Below are 24,340 nucleotides of genomic sequence, written 5' to 3'. Positions count from 1 at the left end.
ACACTTAACATGAACATGACTAAACTTAACAAACTTGACGAGACACAACAAAAAGGTGATAACATGTCAGTGTTCACAACTTGTTTCAGCTGGTAAAAGTGTCAGTTTATTAAAACTGTAGCGGTAGCTGCTCATGGAAGCTGAACATAAATACAAACATGTCATTGAAAAAAACAAACAGACCAGTTGGTTTTTATCTTAATATTTGTGTATCACTGCTGTCACCACACTACAGGTAAACTGGCACACGGAGTCTAGTGTGGTTAGTGTTAATGTCACTACAAATACAGTTTACCACTGCTGTCAACACAGTGTAATTTTGTCAAGGCAAAGTTCAGTTAATATACAAAGTGCAGTAACATAAACCTGCTTTTGCCAGCAAATATAACTTTTTTTTGCATAACTAAACGGAACCAAGCATGGCTTAAATTGCACTCAGTTGACACTCAACCAAAGCAGGGCAACTATTCAAATCCAGCCAGATAAAAGGCAGCATTAAACTTAGCCAAAGAAATGTTAGAGCTAATTGGAAAATCGTACTGATGGTAATGTGAGATGCAGGAAAGTGTTATATGTTACTGATTGAGTGTGCAATGCTTGGGAGTGTGTGAAGTTCACGGGGTATCTGTGATGGGGGTATGCACCAATATATGCATTGCCATGTGTTCATGTGTTTACTGATTCATCTTGGCCTCAAATGAAACTGCAAATGTTCCTAGTGTGTGTGTGTGTTTGTGTGTCTGTGTGCCATACCTGTTCAAAATGCGGAACGTGAGGCTCCCTCCTTTGAAGCTGAAGCTGCTTGTCAATGTTGTCCTTCAGGCACTGACACACGCGGCGCTTCTGGTCTGCTGAATAGGCTTCCAGGCTGAGCAGGCAGTCACACTTCTAGAGACACGGAGAGAGAGAGAGCAGAGAGAGGGGAGAGAGGAGAGAGGAGCAAGAGGGGTGGAGGAAAAGACAGCGGGCAATTAGGCATCTACTGTCGGAGAAGTGAAGAAGTGTCTCCTGAACCACTGGATAGTGAAAGGGTTCAAGCTGGGTAGAGAGAGCAAATTAGAAGATTACAATAGTATGAATATAAGAGAATGAATAAAAAGGCAAACATTTATTTTTTTTCTTGCCTTGGGGGCCCTCTTTAATGAAACTTTAAGACTAAAGCTACTCTTATGTGTGCTTATGAGAGAGCAGCGAGTGTTTTAAGATAGGATAATGACTAACAAAAGAGCTTAATACATCACAAGTACAGTATCAGAAGTGTTTTACTATTGTGTGTTTGTGTGTGTTCAGTAGAATGGAATAAACACAGTATCCACAACTGGCCCTATAAAGCACTCTCCAGCTATTGTCTGCATGTGTCCTCTCAGACCTTTCTTTTTGCACATTCAGTTGTCATCTGAACTTTGTTTTCATGACACCACAGACTGTAAAGTGGCACAGCCCTCCGGGTAGCAAAACGCTAGCATTGGTGAAATTAGATAATGGCCAGTATCCACTTTTGGCAGAATCTGATATGCTGACAAAATGATTACCAATGGCAAGATGCTACTCCCAAAAGAGTACAAATCAATACATCCCTGCTGGGAAATACATGAGAATAAATATTTGACAACCAGTGGTTAAGTTAGAGTTGGCAGTGCTTGGGAAAATAGCTTTTCACTCAAATACTTCTCAGCTGAGTCTCCAGGACATTCAGAATCTGTGTTTGATCAGTGATGTCCAGATTAAATCTCAAATACTTTAATGGCTCTATTTTCTTTTTGGGTCCTTTGATTCCAGCAATGCAGTTTTGATAAAATACAGATCTTATAATAAAAAGAAAATCTTTGATATGGTACATGAAACTCATTTATGTCGATTTCTCCAAATCTTTATTTGGAAACAGATTCCGAGCAGCCCTCTTAAAAGGTTTAAACAGGAGGGTAAAGGGGAGTATAAAAAGATATGAACACATTTGTGCCAGTTAGCATCATTTTAAGTCTGGAGTTGTTTCTGGGGTACAGTGTGAAAAAAAAGTTAAGACTTTAAAATACTCTCCTGTGTAGGATACATATGTTGTCTCTTTCCAGTGACACCAATGTTTACATCTGTTTACATACAACCTTACATACCTTTTACAACCACAACAACACTCATAGCATATTTCTGATATGACCTCCATGGCTATAGACCAAATTAATGGATCATCTAATTGCTTTTTAAATGAAAACACAAAACATATGGTTCTCAAGGTAACATCTACCAGATCCCTATCCTGCCATACAGACTCACAGCTCCTCATCCACCTTTGTTGTTGTAACACTCCGGCATATTCAGTTGAATAATAGTTTCCATTATTCCCTACTTTGCTCATTCAAAACCAACATAAAAGGAACCTATTGTGCTCAAGTACACATTTTTTTATTTCCCCTCTCTCCAATTTGATCATTTCCATCAACCTCAGTTGTTCTGCTCCCGGCAGTTTCAGGAAAAAAAAAAACATTTGTGTCCTGACATTTTTGAGCACGAGTCAGGCTATAAATAGGATTTTTCCATTTTGTGCAAGTCTTCAGAGATTGACTGAAGTCCTCGGGGCTTTTCTTGACGCTCACTGCCCTGGTCAGCGGTGAATCATGATGCTAGTTTATTTGCAGTTTCCTGACTGCATGAGCATTTGCATGACCTGGTGTGCAACTATCTCCTGAACTAGCTGTCTCTTTCAATGTCCCTCAATGTCCCGTTGAAGATGGGGATGTTGCTGTTGTAGGGTCTAATGGCACGACGTGTTTAGTGGTTAAAGCCTTGTCATTGTTAGTGATGCTGATGCAGGTTAAAAAGGCATTCAAAGCTGGCGTTAATGGTAGCAATGTCAAGACTCTTTTGCCTTGATGTAGTATAAAATGTACTGCATACAAGGCACAGTTGTGTGTTAATAGAAAGTGTTGCATTTTAAGGAGAAGGGGAGCAGAATATTTTGTCACAAACTAAAAAAACAAAACAAAAAAGGAACAGAGACAACATAACAATAGAAAAACATTACGTACAGTAAGACACAGAAAAATAAAGATAGAAAGTGGAGGAAAAAATGAGACATAAACAAGATAGAAAAGCAGGTTAGATAGCAAAAGCATTTATGAAATTGAGCCTGACTGTTTCCAATTGCACCACGAGATGATGAAACAGGGGCTTTTTCAGAGCGGACAGAAATCAATGTTGATGTTCTTTGATATCCATCATTTGGACTGAATCTGAGTCTATAAGGGTGCAACAGAGGCCATAATACTTGAAACGGATGCACACACACGCACACGCCGACTTCAATGTAAACAACTAGCTCCCAGGGAAAACCTTTATAATGTTGCTGTCAGTGAAAGTCTCATAATACTATTTAAGGTTATTTTTAAGTTTTCACATAAAGCATTACACAATATTCAAAAGGTCAGGAGACGTCAGCAAAAACTCTTTACTCAGTGGGTAAAGTGGCAATGCACGGTGATTGAGCTGGGAATAATCCTCTGTCATTTGCTTGCTGAAAAGTTCACTCTTTGAGGATTTATGAGGATTATTACTTGACATCTAAGGCTGTGATCACAGAAGGTGGGGGGCTTTATGTATGCCGATATTGGTCGCTCCACCACTTTGTTCCAAATTGAAATATTTCAACAAATATTCAATGGATTGCCATAACATTTTGTAGACATTCATGTTACCCAGAGGATGAATCCTGATGAATCTAATGATCCTCTGACTTTTCCTCTAGCAACACCTGCAGGTCAAAGTTTTCAATTACCCAGTGAAATATCTCAACATCGACTGGATTGAAAAATGACCTTAATGGTTCCTAATGAGACTATGGCAACATTGCCTGTTTAAGTGTGTTAGCTTTGTCACTGTGAGCATGTTAGCATGCTAATATTAACATTTAGCGCAAAGCACTACTCAATGTGCAGCCTCACAGAGCCCCCAGTGTGGCTGTAGATACTTACACCTAAAGCTAAAACTATTTAAATCCTTTGTTTTTATTTATATAAGCAAGAAAAATTGAGGAAAACGTTGTAGCTGTTTGTGTCTAGCTTGTTTCTCCAACAGAGAGTGTAAATCGATAGCATGTCCAAGCTTGGAGTGTGAAGAATAAAATTAAAGGAGTTCTTCTTTACTTAGCTAATGGCATTAACTTGCTGACTAATTGACATCATTTGATTTCATGGTTGCCTAGAGACAGCAAAGCGATACTTCTTATGCACGTACCAAATTAAGATGGAACAGTGTGTAGTCTGAATTTCTCCAAAATGACACATGGTCACACCCCAAGCCAACTGACCTTCAGTTATGGGATGCTAATGACACCTGGTAATGCCAAAAGTGCAATACACATGCCACCCATCACCTCCCAACAGACACAAACATTTGCCAATTTTGAATTTCCACATAATGGAATGATCACTCATGTCTGAAAGAGGTTTGTCTGTCTTCCATGTCCTTCAAGCCTTAGTTAATAATTTGGGAAGACTAATACTGTAAAAAATAATGCAAAGGCTTTTCAGTGAACATTGCCTCATACGGCCAGGTTTTTCCAGGCAACTCCCCACTGTCCCACATTAGAGAAAACACATCTGCGATGGAGCATTTCAGAGTCCCAGAGGCATGCATGCACCTTCATCCACAGACACACTCACCCAGCTTTAAAATCTGTACACAGTACCAGTTTAAACTCTCACTGTACTGTCTTACTGTAGCGACATATTTACAACACATCATGATCAAATAGCAACCAGCTGGGACTCTCTGCTCTGTGAGTCATAACGTGGCACAGGTCTCAGAGCTGCATGAGGGCTTACATCCTAATCTGTCAAACAGAGGAAGAGTGTATGTTTACACAGTCTTGGTGTGCAAATATGAGGCAGTGCAAACTATACTGTAAACCACTAACTGACATTATGCACATTTTGTCTTGGAAAAAAGAGGGGGAAATAACAGATGTTGACAGATGTAAAATAAAATAGAATTCAGTATAAATGAGTAATGTATCATACACAGTAGTGCATCATATCTTTAAAATGAACTATGCTCTGCTTGGGGACAACTAATGATGATTTATTTTAGCTTTTGTTTACCATTATTACAGTTTTTGTCCTATGCTGATTAACTGTGCTTTATTGCATCTATCTGGGATAGTTTTCCTGACAGTGACTTGCACATCATTGCATTACATCAGTTAAAATAATCAGTCATGCCAGCAAATGAGTAAACTGTTGACAGCTGATCACAGACCACATGTTTTAGGCAGGAATTGTCTGGAGCCAGCTGGAGCTTTCTATAATGTTGGCACTGCAATCTATTTCACATAACAGCCGTCTCTTAGTTTGAAACAGATTTAAGTGCTTCTTCACTTTTGTGATGCATGCACGATGTTTGTTTCCCTTTTAGGGTTAAAAGAAAAATACCAGTAACTTTAAAATCACAATTCAACTGAATAAAATAACGTTATATTCATGTTGGGTCCAAATCATCTTCAACATTTGGACTGTTATGGGTTTTAAGAGAGTTTACTGGAATCTCCCTGACTCTGTGAAAGCAGGTCTTTGGGGATTTTAATGTTAAGGTCATGTTGCTCCTTGGCATTAAACAGTATCCGGTCAGTGACCAAGGCTGCAGCCCTAGTAATAATATGTTACCCTTTTCCAAGACAAATTGTAATTTTTCAATTTCAGTAACAAAGTCAGGTCAATGAAGCTCTTATTATTTAAATTATAGAGTGACTTTTCATAAAAGGATTGCCCAAAGATAGCTAAAATAGCTGCTGGTTCCCTTACACCAGCTCTTACTTTAGTTCACCCCTGTTTAGAAATCCAAGCATCCAAGAGATAAACATGAGAGCTAATGAAACAAAATTCAATGAATGGCCACTGGTCTGCCATGGAGTGGCTAAAAATACAGGCAGCATTTCCCCTTAATCAGATTGATTAAAGTGCTCCCTGGTTGAAGCCCTCCCCCTGAGCCATCTGGCAGATGAGTTTTCAGTGTGTCACTGGACTGCTGTCAACACAGCTCACCTAAGCTGCTTCAGCACAGGTTAGCATGGTTTCAGTGACAGATAATGTAAGTAATACTATGGGATAGGGCACATATTCAGGTATAATTTATTTCACACTGCCTGGTAATGAATTCTAATGTTTTTGCTCTCATGTGGCAAAGATCACATTTATTTTGAATGTTTAAATGAATAGTTTGACGCTTTGAGAAGAGTAGACAGATAACATGAATGAGCTAGAAGCTGATTAGCCTAGCTTAGCATAAAGATTTGAAGCAGTCACGTGCCATTGTTTGCCATTAAGGGTACTTCCTGAAGTCTCGTCATCGCCATGAGGCTGCCAAGCAACAGACTCCAGGAAGTCACTGCTCCCACCCAAGAAACATTCCAGGCCTATAACCCAAAAACACAACTTGTTCCTTTGGTTTTTTTTATGGATTAAACAAACATTTTGTAACATGTTAATAAACAAGCCTTGGAGGTACTGGGAAGATTTTTTAAAACTTTTTTTTTTTTCCCATCTGCTTCCAGTCTTTATGCTAAGCTAAGCTAATCGGCTGCTGGTTCTAGCTTCATATTTCGCCTACAGATATAACAGAATCAATCTTCTCTAATCTTCTAACTTTCAGTGAATAGGCATATTTCCAATATGTCAAGCTATTTCTTAAATATGGTATACATCTTTTTTTGGGCCACATTAAAACCTGATAGGGTGTAAAATCCCATTAATTATTGCCTGTTTTCTGTTTCATTTTAAAATAACATGTCTTGTCATTTCAGTTCCTGCCCTTGCTTGTCTCCTACTGGCTTGATTATCCACACCTGCTCCCTATTACTCACCTGTCCCTTGCTTCTCTCCTGGTTTACCCTCTTCCCCAGCAGGAATCTTTGTTCATCCTTGTGTGTTCATTGCTTTCCAGCCTTATTCCTTGTGTCAGTCTCCATGGTTTCTGAGTTAGCTTTATTCTCTGGATTTTGCCTATTCCCTACCTAGATTTGTTAGCTTGTTTTGGACCGATTACCTGTGTTTAACTGCTGGGCTTTCCAGTTAAGACTTTGCCGTTTGAACTTTACCTTGTCTATTGAGTCTTTCTCTGCATCTGAGTCTCTCAATTACCCAGATATGTTACATAGAGATCAAGATATCCGACAGTGCATATAGATTTAGTTTTTACAAATGCTCATTTTGTAAGTAATCATAATTTACTTGGAGCGCATTTTTTGTTCCAAAATGCTGCCCAACGACCAGAGATGAAGAAAAGTGCTAGTAGCCCAACTGACCCTCCAGTCCCAGATCTTCCAGATCAACCAAGCCCTTATCCCAACTCCATCTCTGTCTCAGTTTATTTGCACCCACAGTAGATACAAAAATAAATTCTGCTTTTGGGATGGACTCTGTCTGAAGTTTATTCAGGTACACATGGGACTGTTTTTCAGTGTACACAGTGGAGGCATATATGGCTCGCTTTTAAAAATAGATTGTAAACAAACATTAAAAAAAGTACATAGCAAGAGAGTGAGCCAATGACAAACACACAGAAGGGAGTGGATTCTGCTCAGTGTGATGTGCACTGTGGCGTGCACAGTAGCAGGAATGGTGAAAACATAAAATGTAAAGTAAGTCCTCATATCATATCCGGCCATTCTCTCAGAGATCAAAGGGTCGGTTCCATAGCAAGTCCCCCTGCACCGTAAGACTAAGCAGCGTCATACCCTATTAGTCACAGCCTATACACTGGTACTGAACATGGTATCGTGACCGTCACAGTTGAGTTAGTTACAGATAAAACTAACTGCAAGTCATCATCCTATTATCTCATAGTCCTACTTAATCAAGAGCATGCTAGTACAGCCATTACTCGTATGTCTTAAACCTTTAGACGCAACCTTCATTATCTCTGCTATTGGGTTTCACTTCTAAGCATTGAGGCTTTGTAACGTTAGCATTTAATGGGTTTATGGCTTCCAATTAAGTGACATGTAAACAAGAGCTAATGATGCTTAAGCAGCAAGCTGACTCTTTGTATAGTGTATCCTCACTGTCACTGGATGGGGATGCGCTCTTTCCCTCTTATTTTCTGAATCATCTCTTCATTTTTGTGGTCTTTTTGATTTCCTCCTCCTCACTTTATAGTCATTCTAGTGGCATGGCTCTGGGGATGGTTGGTCCACCAATTTGGTCCAGACAGAAACATCTATTGATGGATTTCCATTACATTTTGCACAAACATTTATGGTCCCAGTAGATGAAGTCTACAGATTTTAATGATCATCCAATTTTTTTCCCTAGCACCACTATGAGGTTGACATTTTAGTTTTTTAGCAAAATGTCTCGACAGCTATTCAAAGTTTTCAATCACATGACTGGTACGGAGCCCTGGTCCAATATGGCAACCCAACTGGACACTCAAAAGAAGATCCATATACAGCACCCACCACCGTATTTCAATCTGAAACAATCCCTGCAACATTGGCAGTGTTTACGTCTATCTTGGGAAGAATCCCTCCCTGCCAGAATGAATGCATTAAAAAGTACAGACTAAGGATTGTTTTGATTCTGTCTCTAAGATTAGTGTCAGCGCTGATCAAGGCATTTTTAACTGAAGGGTATAAGTTATATTGAGTTTTATTGACCCCATCCAATCTTTTGTTTCATGTCAGCTGTCACACAGCTGTTTTTACTCACAAAGCTTTCATGCACAGTGCAGCTGTTAGTAGTAATTAATTAATGTGATCCACACAAAATATGTAGAATACACTCAACAGAATACAGTTCATTCATTTCCTGTAGTGCCACCAGCAGGTAAAAGGTTTCACTTATACAGTGAAATATCTCAACATCTACAAGATGGATTGGCACTGACATTAATGGTTCCCAGAGGATGAATCCTACTGATTTTGGTGATCCTCTGACTTTTCCTCTAGCACCTCTAGAGTTTCACATTTGTGTTTTTTCATGGGATGTCTGGACAACTACTTTATAAAGTTCTAGACATGAATATTCCCCTCAAGATGAATTATAACTTGGGCAATTAATTAACATCAGCACGTTAGCATGATCGCTGTAAGCATGTTAGCATGCTGATCTTCACATTTAGTTCAAAGCATCGCTATGTCTGAGAACAGCCACATAAAGCTGCTAACATGTAGTGTCTTAGTCTTGTTCTTTCTCTACAGCAATTTACATTTCAGTTATTTCCTTTGATGAAAGCAAGACACTAGACCAGACTACATCAGAAAGTCTGGTGAGGTCAGGGTAAGGTAATGGAGTCATGTTCCCATGCATGACTGTCTCATGACTGTACTGGGTGGCTGAAAATGACTGGGTATGAGTGTGTTTCTCTACACGAGGGGTGGACCCTACAACAACAGCTGTAAAATATAGAGCAATCTAATTCAAAACATGTAAAACAAAAACAAACAAAAAAAAAAACTCAGTTCAGATCAGGTTGGAGTTGACCTAGTCCCAGTAACTCTCCAAGGTAAAGGTTCTGGCTTCATGCTTTATTATGTGGTCTCAAAAGTAACAAAAGTAACCCCTAATGGAGCACCTAACTATCAGCAAAATGCACCACACAAACACAAATGCATATTTTATGTTCCACAAGAAAGGAAAGCATAAAAAGTAATTTCCTCTCAACTCGTGGCTTTCCCACAGTCTTTCATCTACTTGTAGTTTGTTTCTCTGGTTTCTAGCTCAGAGCTCTTCTGTGGTTTGCAAAGCAGCCATGAAAAGAGCATGTAAACTGGAATCCTTGGCCCGAGGCCCTTCCTATAGCCACCGGGGAGAAAGATAAGCACATGACAGGGCAGGAGGAAGTCATGTACTGTTTGTGAAATGTTTCTGCCTCTTTTTATAGCAACAGTATTTTTGCGTGTTCTCTTTCGTCATGATCATTACTCGGTCACAGAGTTCATTGATCATTTGGCTTTTTTGGGGGGGATTTTCACATGATTGTATCCATTGTGCTTTTATTGCATAAGCACGAATGCACTACTTGGAGCTTCAGGTCAATGCTCATAGTGTTTTTTTTTTTAACATTCAATTGGTGACTTTGGTATTTGGGAGTTATGTAAGATAAATACGTCAGTGATCATCCTTAGAATTTAAGTGAATGTTAACCTTTTATAAAACCTTAAATCATTGTTAAATTGTTCATACATACATACCTATGGCGATGAAATAATAATTTGGAAATTACTTACTCCCATAAATGTCAATAAATAGTTCAGATGCTGATTATCATTTGCTCTGCAACTGATAAATAGATAGATAGATAGATAGATAGATAGATAGATAGATAGATAGATAGAAACCACAGTTTAGTACAGCACAGGAGAATACTTTCATCACTGAAATCAGTGTTGGGTAAATTGTATGTGGTCGTAGATCTCAGTGCAATCATATCGCTAAGTGATTATATTTAGATGTATTGCCACTGTCACTGCACTCCTGCCAATCTGTGCTGGCATATTAAATCATACAAAAAGTAAAATACACTTTAAGTTGTGGCTTAACTGGAAAGAAGGGTACATCTCAGTTCAATCAGAGCCCTGAGATGGTCCTGCCCTGGCCATGTTATGGATGGCTGCCATAAAGTAGGTATTTTGCTGACAAGAGCCCCTGGGTGCATATCATTCACACCCTGCCTTCAGACTGCAAGTGACAGCCTATATGTCATGCAGTCAATGATGTGCCTGAAGGCACAGAGTAATAAGTACATACAGAGATACATAAAAAGGCACTCTGTTCTGTAAATGCATACCCATATAACAAACAATCACCTATAGATATATATCCTCATAGATTGGTGTAAATGTCTTCTTAGTCCTGGAAAAAGCATCAGCAATGAGTCTTCACTTTAAGTAATCAAATCAAAATTGTGCTATTATTTACTGTGTCCACAAACGTCATGGGAACGTCACCCTATGCATAATAAACCAAGAACGCTCTGACCTTTTATGGAACAGACCTCTTCCAGAAAAAAGAATACTTGTATGCACAACACTGTGCTTTGTTAGCCTGATCACAGAGCTCCCTTGCTGTTCCACGCCCTACACGCAAGCCATCACACTGTGATTTCACCTAGTTTGGCAGTATGTCTCTGCATTTAGTGAGTCTTGTCTCTGCTCAATCACCACATTATCTATGCTGCTGCAGAGTGTACAAAACATAATTAATATTTCAAAACCAATAACTGCAAACTCCATGTGAAATATGATTCCCATGCATGGCTCAAGAGAGAAATTGTTTGTAACAACTGACCAATGAAAAAGTACAAATCTGATAGGCAAAGTGAATGTATGCAGACTACGTTAAGATGAGGTAAGTTGCTTCAGTCATGTTACTGCTGTAAGTGGAGGTTATTCATGATTTCATGGTAATTAGTTACGACTGCATTGTGCCAGTTTGATACTAATGGCTACACTGTAGGGGAAATAGTGGTGAATGAGCAACCATGCACTTAATGGAATTCTGAACTTTTCACTCGTGGGAGCTTCACACACAACAGCGACCATTACCAGAAAGTCATATAGCTGTTGAGCCTACGCAAACACTTACTGTAATCACATATAACCTCATTATAACCTTATTAAGTATGACATATAGCTGAACAAGTTCTCCTACTTCATACATTATGCATATAACTCACTCAAATGACAGCAGAAAGAATAGGATTAAACAGCCATAAAGCCATCTTCTTTTTAATAATTTACTTTTTCCATGCTTAAAAAGTGTTTTTCTATCAAACTACAACTACTGCTCTTACAAAAAAATGCACTATGATTTCTATTCTTATTCTTATTTCATGCAGTTGAGCTACACAGTGAGAACACACATCTCCATCTCTAAACCTATTGATGTACCCTGAGCAGGACCATCAGTCAGTAGCACTTACATCTCCAGAATCAGACAGCAGGTGCTTCTGAAGAGAGCTTGCCTCCCTCACAAACCTTTTCTTAGGCCCGACCCGGTCCGCCAAGTTGCCCATGATGACTCTGTGATGACCCTGATGCACTCCACTGCTCAATAATCTCGTAGTGTCTCTCCTTGCGGTCTGTGTTTTTCGTTTACCTACATAACGCTTTCTTGCCTCCTCTCTCCCTGCGTCACTGACACACTTACACACACACACACACGACACACACTTGACTTTCCTTAAATCTGGGTTAGATCAGTTCCGTTTTGAGCAAGTGCTAAAATAGGATGACCTCCAGTGTTGGAGGAGAAGGGCAGGAGTAGACAAAAGGAGGAGAGCGGACTGTGACACTGTGAGATGGAGGAGAGGAGTGAAATTGTATTACAACTTCAGGAGAAACAAGGAGCGCTTTTCTTACTTCTGTAGAATGAAAGTGCTTTTAGGTAACTCGAGAAAAATTCACTGTGAGACTACTGCAAAGATGGACGTCTCCTTCAAAATGAACGGTAAACACAGGTTGATGAGCATGATTTAAGAGACTAATATTGTCTTTACATTTATTGGTGTAGAAGATATAATGCTTCCCTATGATGAGGAGAACTAGCTGGGAGGTCTGTTGTGTGATGAGTGATTCAGTTGGGAAAAGCAATATGTGGTGATATGTAGGAGCCTCATATGTTACTGTGTGGTCCCTTGTGAATCAGTGCAAATTTCCAATTTTATGTTTTATGTCTGTATTTTTGCATGTGTTAATATGTTTATTTACATAAAATATACGTTTTTGTGTTTATGTGCGTGTGGGTGGATTTCTAGCCTTTTATTTTCTTTTTTGCATTTAGTAAAACATCACATGTGAAGTTATTTACAAGTAGTATAGATTTAAAATCAGCATAGTGTATTGTTGTGTACTTTTAGGCATGTCGTGCATATTCTGTGACACAGATACAGATACTGTGCACACAGAAAAAGCAGCAATCAATCAAACCAAAGATAAACTGGTGTGGACTCACCTCTAAAATAAAATATTCAATAAAAAATAAGCAAAAACATTGTTCCTCATCACACTTGTTCGTTCAACTTTTATTATATATGTATGTAAATGTTGTTATAGTGGTGACAAGGCAGGAAAGGGATAGAAGTCTCCCAGAAAAATGCAATGTTTAACTAAAAACATGCAGTGAGCAATGAGATGGCGTCCGAAATCTCCCTCTTTCTTTGTGTGTGTGTGTGTGTGTGTTTATGTGTGTGACCTTTGTACAGACAGGTCAGAAAAAGCAATTCAATTAGAATGTATGACATAACACACATCTCCCATTTAAGTAAACACAAACACACACACACACACACACACACACACACACAGCAACAGCAGCGGGGGTCAGGGTCACTGAAACACTTCAAAAATGTCTTCATCTTCTCTAATGAGCAGAGCTTAGTCTAGCGATTCAAGACGTTCTCTACCAGTCTCTTCTGATATCTTTTCCTAGCTCCTTCTCTTTCATCCCTCTCTCTATCCACCTCACGTGTTTCACTTTACACACCAGTTTGCCCTACCCACAAGAGCAGAAGGTCAATCACTTTGTAAAGAGTCTGTCATCATCAATTAAAGATAAATGAGCACCACAGTAGATTAGCAGCTGCTCATGCTAACTTTGAGCCTGAATTACAAAGAGAAAAGAAGATCTTAAAGTGCCTTTTTTTACAGTATCTCTTTATTCTTTATTCTTGGATCCCCATTATAGATAGCAGCTATTTTTTTCTTGGGTCCACACACAACTAAACATGCATATAAAACAAGACATATAACTAGCGGTGCAACGACACACTCAACTCACGTAACGGTTATCTCAGAATTTCTTTAACAAAATAAGATTAAAGACAAATTTTAATTGAAACTGAATCCTTTTACTTCTCAGACAGAAATCTAGAAAATACTCTCTTTTATTTTCTTCATCAAATGATAGAATCCTTTATGATTTCTGAAGGAGGGTAAAAACTGTGTAATTGATTGATATCAAAATTCATTTTTCATCTCACCGGTTTGAATCTTCACATATTTGTATTGCGGTTTAACTGTCTCACGATATATGTTTACGTTCCTACATATAACACTTGTAAACAACACAATGAGACCACATACTTGCAGTACCTATGAGAGATAAGAGCTACAGTATGAGCGAACTGAATGCAGTGTTTCACTGTGGCTACTGTTGGCTCCCTGAGGTATGAAATAAAGTGCTGACAGGTGTATCAACTATAATAGATGACTGCACATTTTTTTGTATGTGTGTGTGTGTGTGTGTGTGTGTGTGCGTGTGATTGTGTGGGGGCATCTGACAGCATGGATGGAGGAATGAGTCTGACAGAGGAGAGAGAGGAGCCAAGTAAATTTTAACTGGAAACAAGCGCACACACACCATCTCTTTGCTGTCTGTCTTCTGTCATATATACTGCATTAGTTTGGTATTTTGGGAGCCTCCCTACAAGGTTGCCCTAGCTGACTGTTTTGCTAGAGAATCAATTGTCTTTTCAAGCCTAAGGTGTTGAACTGTCAGTGTTTCGAAAAAGATCACTGAAAAAGAATTTCTCCAATAGGGGATTAATAAAGTCTTTTCCCTATATGAGTGGGATCAGCAAACGTAGATGTATTTGTTAGTATATGGCATTTATATGACATCCTTTTAGTGACAAGGAACAAAGAGCATCCCAGAGAAAACAAAAATAATAATTATATAATCTAAACAATTGAGTAAGAAACAGTAAAACCTTGCAGAAAGAAAATATGATAATATAATAAAAGCTTTTGCACAACCCAAACCATTCTAGCAGACCTTTAGAATGCGTCGTATAAAATCCAAAATCTGCCTTTAACCCACTGAAACTCTCTCTCTTTCTCTCCCATGCTGTCTTACGTAAGAGTTTCTATTTATATATGTTGCCTAATTGGATAGACTGAATAATATTGGAGCCTTTTCCTTCCTCTTTTCCAGCCTGTGGGACAGATATCAGGGCCCTCTCATTCTGTCTGGAATTTGTGAAAAAAAAGGCCCTTTAAAAGATTCATAAGCTGCTAATGAGGTTATGCAGCACATTTCAAAGCAAAAAATAGTGTGACGATATGTGCGTGTGTGTTTGTGTGTCTGCGGCAGGAGGGGTTGGGTTTTATACAGTGAAAACCTAATCCATATGAGCAGACATTTTTCAGCCGCAACAAATTGCAGACGAGTCACAGTGGCTGGATGGATGAAACAAAAAATGAAAAATAGCCCTTTCAGCTATCTATTCTCTTCAGCTCGCATTTTAAAGGTCCAGTGTGTAACATTTAGGAGGATCTATTGGCAGAAATGCAATAAATTATTCATAGGTACGTTTTCATAAGTGTATAATCACCTGACTATAGGAATCGTTATGTTTTTGTTACCTTGGAATGTGCCTATTCTATCTACAGCCTCTGCGGGTTGCCTTCCATGGATTCTGCCATGTTTCTGCATTAGCCCAGAAGGGACAAACCAAACACTGCCTCTAGATAGGGTTTTGAAAAATTTAAATAAACTGTGGTTAAACTTTGGGATCCATTGTTGCATAAAATGGCAATGGAGCAATTTTATACCCCATGTTTCACACTGGAATACTATTAGGAAGGGCTCTTGTCACTGCCACTTTGGACAAAAATAATTACTGCAGGGACCAAAAAATGTTTTATTGTTCGCATGAGAACCTATCCTTTTATAAAGGAAGTTCAGAGTATTTAGTTCAGACTACTGAAAGCCTTTCTGTAATTACCCTGTTTCGAGATCCACCCAGCACATCCACTAGGGTTGTGTTCCATTTTTGGTCTTCCCAACATTTATGTGGTAGCTTCTTATTTTAGCTTTTTTTCGTTTAAAATAACAAACATCATCAAAAGCAAAGTACCATTATATATAAACGGTTGCTTATTAACATTAAAAAATAAGAAGCAAGCAGCTTGTGATAAAAGGGTATAAAAGTGAATACATTTAAGCAGTATTTCATATCCTATGTTCCTCATCTCATTTGATGTTGTAAATAGTCATCAGGCTGCCACTCAAAACTGTTTCTGCCTTCTTGCCCAACATATATTTGGTAGGGATTCAAAAGGATTTAGATTCTATAAGTGGGATCGATACTGGATACCCAACCCTACCCTTCACCATGGTGCCACCCAGCTACACATCTTTGTTAGTACACAAACCACGGATCTGCATGGCTAATATTTCACCATGCTAGTGTTAGCAATTTGAGTAGCTTTCAGCTTTGAGCACGCATTTAAGCTTTGTCACATGAAAATTCTGTCCGCTTTTTAGATGTCTTTTACACATTAACATAATAAGATTGGGGTATAAAATCACCAGCGAGAGTGCAGCAGCTGTTACAGTTGGATACAAACAACATCTTGAGAGGTGTGATCAGAGATGAGGAAGGAGAGGACGTGAGCAGGTGGAAGAAAGCGATGAGAAGACGTGATAAAAAAAAACATCATGCATGGCAACATTAAAAGGGTGATGAAACCTGCAGCTTCATTCCCCTTCTGCACACTTCCCGAGTTGAAAAAAAAAATCCAATCAAATGGGCATGGGGAGCAGCAGTGAAAAGGGAGGGGCAGTTTGGGAGATGGGGAGACACCACCTGCAAACATGCTCATTAACTACAGCAGAGCTGCCAGGACAAAATAAAATTTAAAGACTGGAAAACAGCCAAATAGGCTTCGAAACCATCAAATCCTATCTGTCAGATAACTATCACATTCTCCTTGTTTCTGCTTCCCAGCAGCTTGTCTTTATGCTTTCTGTCTCCTGCTTCCTCCTGCTAAGTTTGACTGCAACCGGTTTGAGTTTTTTAATTGTGTAGAGCTGCACTAAAGTAAGATATTCAAACAGTTTTAACACAAGCAGTTATTCACAGTTCATTCACATTCAAGTTAACGTGTATTTTACATTTCATACCACATCTTTGTAGAGTTCATGTTTTAGTGGTTTTGACATTTTTAAGGGAACAATAAATAGTTTTTGCTGTGTGTGAAATTGCCTATATAATGTTTTCTAGAATTCTGTTGTGAATATATGTGGATATATATTTTTTACTGTTGGAACAATGGAAAATGTTTGCCTTTATAGTGCCACTTCAGTTACCCAGTGTTAAATAATTGGTGAACACAGCAATGACATATTAATAATTATGTCTTTTTTCTTTTCATCCTAAAATGACAGCTCAAGAGTTGTTACAGAGGATAGAAGAAAGGATGATTGTCTGAGCAACAAAACAAATCACAGAGTAAATACATAGATGCATCATATTTGAACACAATTACATTTTATACTGAATACTACAGTACTATCCCTGAGCCACATAGTTAAGTTTCTTACTTGTGTGAACATGTAGCAACTATATTCCATTACATTTTTAACTTTTCAGCCCAAAAATAACTCAAATTAACCACCAAAGCAACTGCTGTAAGACCAAAAACAGCTCGATGGTGCAACTAGGTCACTAAGTAAGTCAAAAATCTTTCTAGTGTGTGTTTAAGTTGTAGTTCCTGTTGGAATATAGTAAGAAATATCCAAAACAAAGCATGCTGAGATAGAGTCAGATCTAAGAAAAACACACAGAGAAAAGACATTTTCATTAGAGCTTTCTGCTAATCCTTATGTCTTCCGTGTAATGTGATTTCCACCGGAGTCAATTGCCCCTCCGGCTCACAGACAAAATAGGCTGCTCACATTAGACCCTCCTTTTCCCTCTTCCTCTCCCTCTTTTACTTTCAAACACAATCGTTTCTCTTACCTCGGTCATGTGAATCAAGTAGAACCTCAGTTCTTCTGCGTAATCTGGAAGACAAAGAGACAAAAGATTAATTTTATTTCTTTCTTGGTGTCATCTTTTTTACTACCACGCAACCATTTTTCCCTTTGTTTCATTTTTACTCACTGGCTTCCTTCTTTCTTGTACATTAAGCAAAAAAAATAAAAAATTACTTTTATTGATGAAGGGCTTTTACTTTCAGTCAGCCTCATAGACATCTACCCATAATTCACTTAAAGTAGTGCTTTGTGAGACAAGCCTGTGGGCCTGGAGTCAGGATAAATAGTTTTAATTGAGTGACCCCACCCCAAACACACACACACACACAAACATACACCCACACAATCCACATATGTTGTGGTAATGTTTACTATTTTATTTCAAGTTAGAACCACACACAAGCTGACTGTCAGTCCTGTCTGATGTCACACTGAGGAGTGCCTCAGCCATGGCGTGAGAGTTAAAATTATTAAATATGTTCTTGAAAGACAGAAATCATGTCTGTTGGGGTTGTCTGACCAATCCCAACTGGCTATAGTGCTACAGTCGGGTTAAGCTGCCTGCATGCTTCATCAGACGTGCTCGCCTGATGGTCAGACAGGCTCAGAAACCCCCATCCCCTCCAGGGTTTGAACTTCTGTCTCTACTTCTCTTTTTTTCATTCCTCACATAAATTTGTGTCACTTTTCATGTGAACTACCGATTGCAAAAATGTGAATGCCTTCAAGGAGACACAGTCTGAAAACTTGTGCTGCTCCCTCCATATTTAAACAGTTTTGCATCTCCCACTCCTCTATGACCTCAGCTGTTTGGAACATTTTTAATTTCTGATTTCTGGTTAGACTACACATCGTACAAACAATTTCTATCAAAAATAACCCAACCCTCATGTTAAAAAAAACACAAATGCGTTTGAATAAATAAATTCCAAGCAGAGTGATTTATATATCTTAATATGTCTTTATGTCTAGAGGGGATCTTTAACTCATGACCCTCATCCTTCCTTCAATTACCAAATCCACTCTCCAGGATCAGTCTCACAGCAGAGTCAGCACCTTCTTGTCCAGCATATTGAGCCTGTAAGCTTCACTAGCCTTGTCTCTGTATGAATCCAACCTCTTCCTCCTCACACTGAATATTGACAGCAGCCTCCCACTACTAACTGGTCCCTGTTGCTGTATTTTATGAACATCTCCATTAGGTCTGTAAACTAAGGCAGTCCACAGTGTTCAACAGAGACCTACGTCACCTTACAGGAGGAGTGGTCAGTGTGTGATGCAGGAATAGGGAGCGCTGTATTCTACCAAAAGATACCTTCTTCTAACAAACAGCAGAGGTCACTGTTGGATATCTTTCAAAAACCTGTACGGCATAGTACGACTGTATGAGGGTCTTGTTGATGAAGTCAGGTGTAAACCTGGTAACTCATTTATTTTACAATGTGCACATTTTTAGTTTAAATTAAAGACTGGCTCTACTTTTTATAGGTTGAGAAAATGATCTAGCCCTTTTCCACGATTTTAAAATATTTGATATATGGTTTGAAAAGCTGTAGTCTCAAATGTACAGTAAGTGGTTTCACCTGATAGTAGTGACATACTGGTGTGTCAAATATATAGTAAATTCAGTCATTGGATGTAAACTAAAATTCACTTCCTGTCCCCTGAACGACAATACCAAAAAAGTAAGAAAAAGCATATTTTGCTTTTTGCACTTTAGTTAATTGACTGGTCTCTCCTTAATTTAATATTTTGCATCACAGTTTTAAGTGAAGTCATTCTCCTGTAGCAATGGAGTAAGAGTTGTCTTAGTCCTCTTGCTTTGTTTAGTATAGTGATAATGTTTGGATTGACACATGGTCATTTTGGCTATATGTGTGTTTAATACCCCTCTCAATGTTTCCCACGCTCCTCAGCCTAGTATCGGGGTGACAGCAACACAGGAAAGCCCCTGTATTGAACTTGTACTGTGTCATCACACACACACACACGTCAAACACACCCTTGCTGAAACAAACACAATCCCCCGGCGCCTCTTTCCTGAGTGACGCTGCCGAAGCGAAATAACAATGAGGGTGGGTGGAGATCTGTGCATGGTGTGTGTCCTCTCATGAAACACACACAGACACACAGACACACAAACCCTACTGAGTCCCCTCCCTGTTGATGTCCAATTGTTTGGGTGAAGGGTGGAGGTCAGAAGTGGCCTAGAGGAGACCAGTGATGTCTGTGGGGAGGGCAGAGCAGCTGAGGCCATCCTGTATCACGGTGCTGTGTTTTCAATGAAGAACACAGGTCTCAACACAGGTCTTCACTGTGTCAACCTTAGCTGCAAAGTGAATGTTTTGTTTTTTACATTCCTGTTGTATATCTGCAATTAATAACCCTGTTCAGTATTTGACATTTCTGTTGATTCCAATTAGGCAAAATGGTACCAGTCTGACTCAGCAGATACTATATGCTTACAAGTTCTATACTAATAATGGATTACTTTGACAAAATTGTAAATGTCAGTATAGACTAAGCCAGGTGGAAAATGTTCCATATAATTTAGTATTGGAAATTGGAAAAGTATTTATTAACAACCTTTTGTCCACAACAAAGACCAAGAAATATAATTATTGCACTTATGTGCAGAATGATGATGTCCTGGCACATTTATCTGCTGCAATGGTATGAACAGCGTATGTGTGGCTATGTGAGGCTATACTGACACCTATAGGGGGTTTTATCCATTGAGGGTCAGGCTAAATCACTTAAGGCACAATTCATTTGTACTGAGTACATACCTTAACTTCCAATCAGTAATCTCAGAGCCACAGTTGTCTCCCCCTACGCTCAACTATGAAAACTGCGCTGACAATAAAGTCATTACTCTGGAAACAGGCAATCTCTTTAAACAACATCCTTTTTCACACCTGTTATCCTAAATCAATCCCATAATCCCGACACCACCCTGGTGTTAAATCCAAATTATATCCACTCAGCTTTTGACACTCATGCACCACACATTCTGGATATTTATGGCACTTGTTAACTGGTTTATATCCTGCACAGCATAATAATCAACTGACCTGACATCCAATAAGACAGTTAGATGAGAGAGTTGGTTATTACTGTTTCTTACCAATGCACTTATCAATTGTCAGCATTATGTGTTTGAGTGTGCCCCCTCTCCCTTTGCCCTGTCCCAAGCATGACTCCAAATGTTGCCCCTGTCTCCGCCCACTACTCCAAACACAGATATTTACAGTGAGCCCTATTTATTTGACTTGCCTGGGCTCAGTGCAGCACTGCAGGCCAGACTATTCTTTCCATACTGCTTGAGGAGATGGTTGTTTAGACCGAGGTGAAATAAAAAGACAAAGCAACAGGAACTTGGGCAGCCTTCCCCTAAATATCCTGTGGTTAAGCTCAACTGCAAATACCTCTGTAATCATAGTACTGTGTGTTTATTTCTGGTTGTGCAATGTGTGTGTTTAATTGTTGAATGTCCTTTTTTATTCTGTGTTAAACTGTAAAAGGTCAAACGTGGTTTGACATGGTAACATACAGATAGGAACAGTTTTAGCCTATGTATTGTTCTTTTTGGACTTTTAGATGTATCTCTGTTGTGCTGAATGACAAACCCACTGCACATATTGATGATTAAGATTCAAGCTCAACATCTCTGAATTCTCAGAATTATGGTTCCTTAGATGGTGACTAAGAATTCTTAATTTACTATGTGACCTTTTGATTACAGAACAAAAGCAAATGATGAATCTTACACTTGTTTGGTTTGGTGACAGCTGTGTTAGCACTTACCATCCTGTAACCTCAGCTGTCTTAGGTACAGGGGACTCTGAAGGACGTTACACCTGCCCGGCTCATCTTCTCTAGTCACCAGCATCAGGTCACTGTAGACAAACACTGTCACCTACAAGATGGGAGGGGCAGAGATGGCAAAGGAGAGTTTAAAAAAAAACAGTGGAACAGGAAGTTGTTTCTTTTTTTAAAAAAAGCATGTAGAGGAGGGGGTGAGGTTTAAAGAAAAAAAGAAAATTTGATTTCATACTTCAGCGTCACATGCTCTCACCAGGGCTTTACACCTTGAAGCGATCAAATCTCATAAACACATATCTGCAGTCCTGTGAGATACATAAACATCACCTAACACTCAAGAAGTCTCACCCCTATCCTTCCCCCCACATCATGTCTTAACAGTTCACACTTAGATAATAACTGCCAAGCATATACATCTAGCCATATATTTTTTAGCCTGATGAATGTTAACCCTGCTCTTTCACGTATACCGATTTATTCATAAACTTCTATTTTGTATTCTTTCACCCACTGGTAAAAAGAAATACAATCAAATAATGCACTTTATACCTGCCTGAACATAAATTAATATATTTAAATTAAATTTTTTTTTCCTTTGTTTTAGTTGCTTAGACTATTCAGTCTATTATACTGTAATTCCTTGGGACAAAGCTGCTTTTCACTCAATTATAGCACCTCAATAAGGTCCGACAATAGTTTTAGGCTTACAGTTTATTATGTTACATTAACTGGCTGTTATATAATACCTTAACTTGAATTGCTGTCCGTGTGTTCAGAAGAGGCAGTACTGCAGGTTAAACCTTTTACATAAACAAAGTCATCATACACACACTTGAGATTGTGACTTTGGAGATTTGACCAAGAGTTTTGCAAGATAGCATGACAGCCCATAAATGTCGTTTTGCTTCTGCAGAGCAAGTGAGCAAACTCATGCCTGTGAAGCATTAAAAATAAAAATGAATGAAGAAAGGAAGAATGTAGAGAAAGAAGTAGATGATTTGGACAAGGAAAAAGAGCTTCGATGTGTGCATGAAAGTTGCTTATGCAAGTTTTTGCTTTCATGCAACATAACACACATACAGTGTAATTCATGTAGATGGGCACTGTTTCAAGACAATGCTTTCACTTTGGTGGCTTCCTCTGAAGGGTGAGATAGCAGAGAGGGTATTTTAGCCAGTATGTGGTTAGAGAGAGAGTGTGTGTGTGTATGTGTGCGTGTGCGTGTGCGTGTGTGTGTGTGTGTGTGTGTGCAATAGGTTTTGAGTGGGTGGAAGAGGATGTAAGTTAAAGTAAAGAACAAGGACAAAGCACACGAGAGGCAAGCAGATAGTTTTACATGCATACACACACAAATACACACTGTTCAAATGTGCACAGAAGGTTCCTTAAGGACTTTTAATTCACACACACACTTCCTCTCAATGATTCTCTTTCTTTAAGGAATTCAACAGCAATTTTATTTCTATCCTAAAATAAGTCATACAAGCAACAATTTGTCTAATTGAGACTAATAAATGCTAAATAATGTCTCCGTAACCTTCCAGTCATCTAATCTGTATCCTACTGTACCCAATAGTGTTTTATTCTTTACTATAACAAAAGCTTTCTTTAATTACTTTAATTAATGACTGATACTGTATTTTTTTTTTTTTTACATATAGCAGATAGCAGCTAGCAGGCTCATAAAAGCACCCATGCATGCTATATGACTGTTGTATGAAGTATGATTAGCAGGCTTTATGAGTTTTAAACTAATTTAATTACTCGTATAATTACTCAATGTTTAGAAAAAAATATAAACTTGTTATGCTAAATGTTATCAATAGCTATCTTTCACGTTTTGTCTTCTTTATTATGTATTCATATGTCACTTTAGACTAAATCAGATTTCTTATGTTTATTATTTGTGTTCAGATATTAGAATGAAAGTGTTACATGTTCGTGTCAATGATTGAGTTTGTGGGTTTGCCTCCCGGGCAGACTAACAACTCTGGTGAGTTAAAAGCTGGAACAACACTGATCATTAAAACAGCCTGTATGAAGTGACCCAGTGGAGAGAAACTCCCTCCTGACAAACACTGACTCTTAAATATTTGTTTTATGGCTGACCCCAGGGAGAGGTCAGAATTACCTTCCGTGCCAGCAGTCACTGCACTCCACTGCACCGCACAGCAAAGATTATCTGACAGTGCAAATTAAAGAACTGCGCTGAGAGCTTAATTCAATACAACAATACTCTTAATACTCCTTATTTTCTCTTTCCAAATACACTTTTTTTTACATTTTTCTTCTGAAGAACATCATACATGTTTTGCCATAACCTCAATTGTCAGAAACACTTCCACTTTGTCATTCACTTCATTCTACAGTTATAAGTTTTTGCAGAACGTTGCATCTGTTGCTGGCTGCGTTCCTTTTAGGGAAAATGCACCTGGGCATTTATCAATGTAATGCAAATATTTGTAAAGGGAATATTAGTAGATTAATGTGGCTAACAATGGCTAACTTTTTGTAAGGGAACTTGGCTAACAGACATTCAACATACCAACCATTCATTTAAGTTATTACGGGTAAAATTATATTATCAGACCTGGTTCTAGTGTACATAATAGTTTGAAACCCTTCAAGCACATGGCTATTTCTTTTAATGTCTTGACAGTGTACAGCGTATGTTTGACACCTACAAGATTAAAGTACTTGTTACAGAATAAAAAATTATATTTTAAATTTCAGAAGCTTTTGAAAGAATGAGTACTTCTAGTTTT

At 38.6% G+C, this 24,340-nt stretch overlaps 1 protein-coding gene across 1 annotated transcript in view; it reads right to left on the bottom strand.

Annotated features, from left to right (window-relative positions):
- Positions 1–24,340, bottom strand: part of rgs3a (regulator of G protein signaling 3a) — a 104,630-nt gene that overhangs the window by 59,340 nt on the left and 20,950 nt on the right. The window contains exons 8-10 of the mRNA XM_035667409.1: positions 21,558–21,669; positions 17,734–17,777; positions 754–888 (exon numbers count right to left, since the gene is read on the bottom strand). Coding sequence (XP_035523302.1) covers positions 754–888; positions 17,734–17,777; positions 21,558–21,669 — 291 coding nt within the window. The remainder of the gene's footprint in view (positions 1–753; positions 889–17,733; positions 17,778–21,557; positions 21,670–24,340) is intronic.

This window comes from Morone saxatilis, unplaced genomic scaffold, assembly GCF_004916995.1.
Source record: "Morone saxatilis isolate NCDOM2014 unplaced genomic scaffold, NCSU_SB_2.0 Contig21, whole genome shotgun sequence".
NCBI classification, from domain to species: Eukaryota; Metazoa; Chordata; class Actinopteri; family Moronidae; genus Morone; species Morone saxatilis.
Note: the sequence above shows the minus strand (reverse complement) of the source record. Positions and strands in the feature narration are given on the sequence as shown.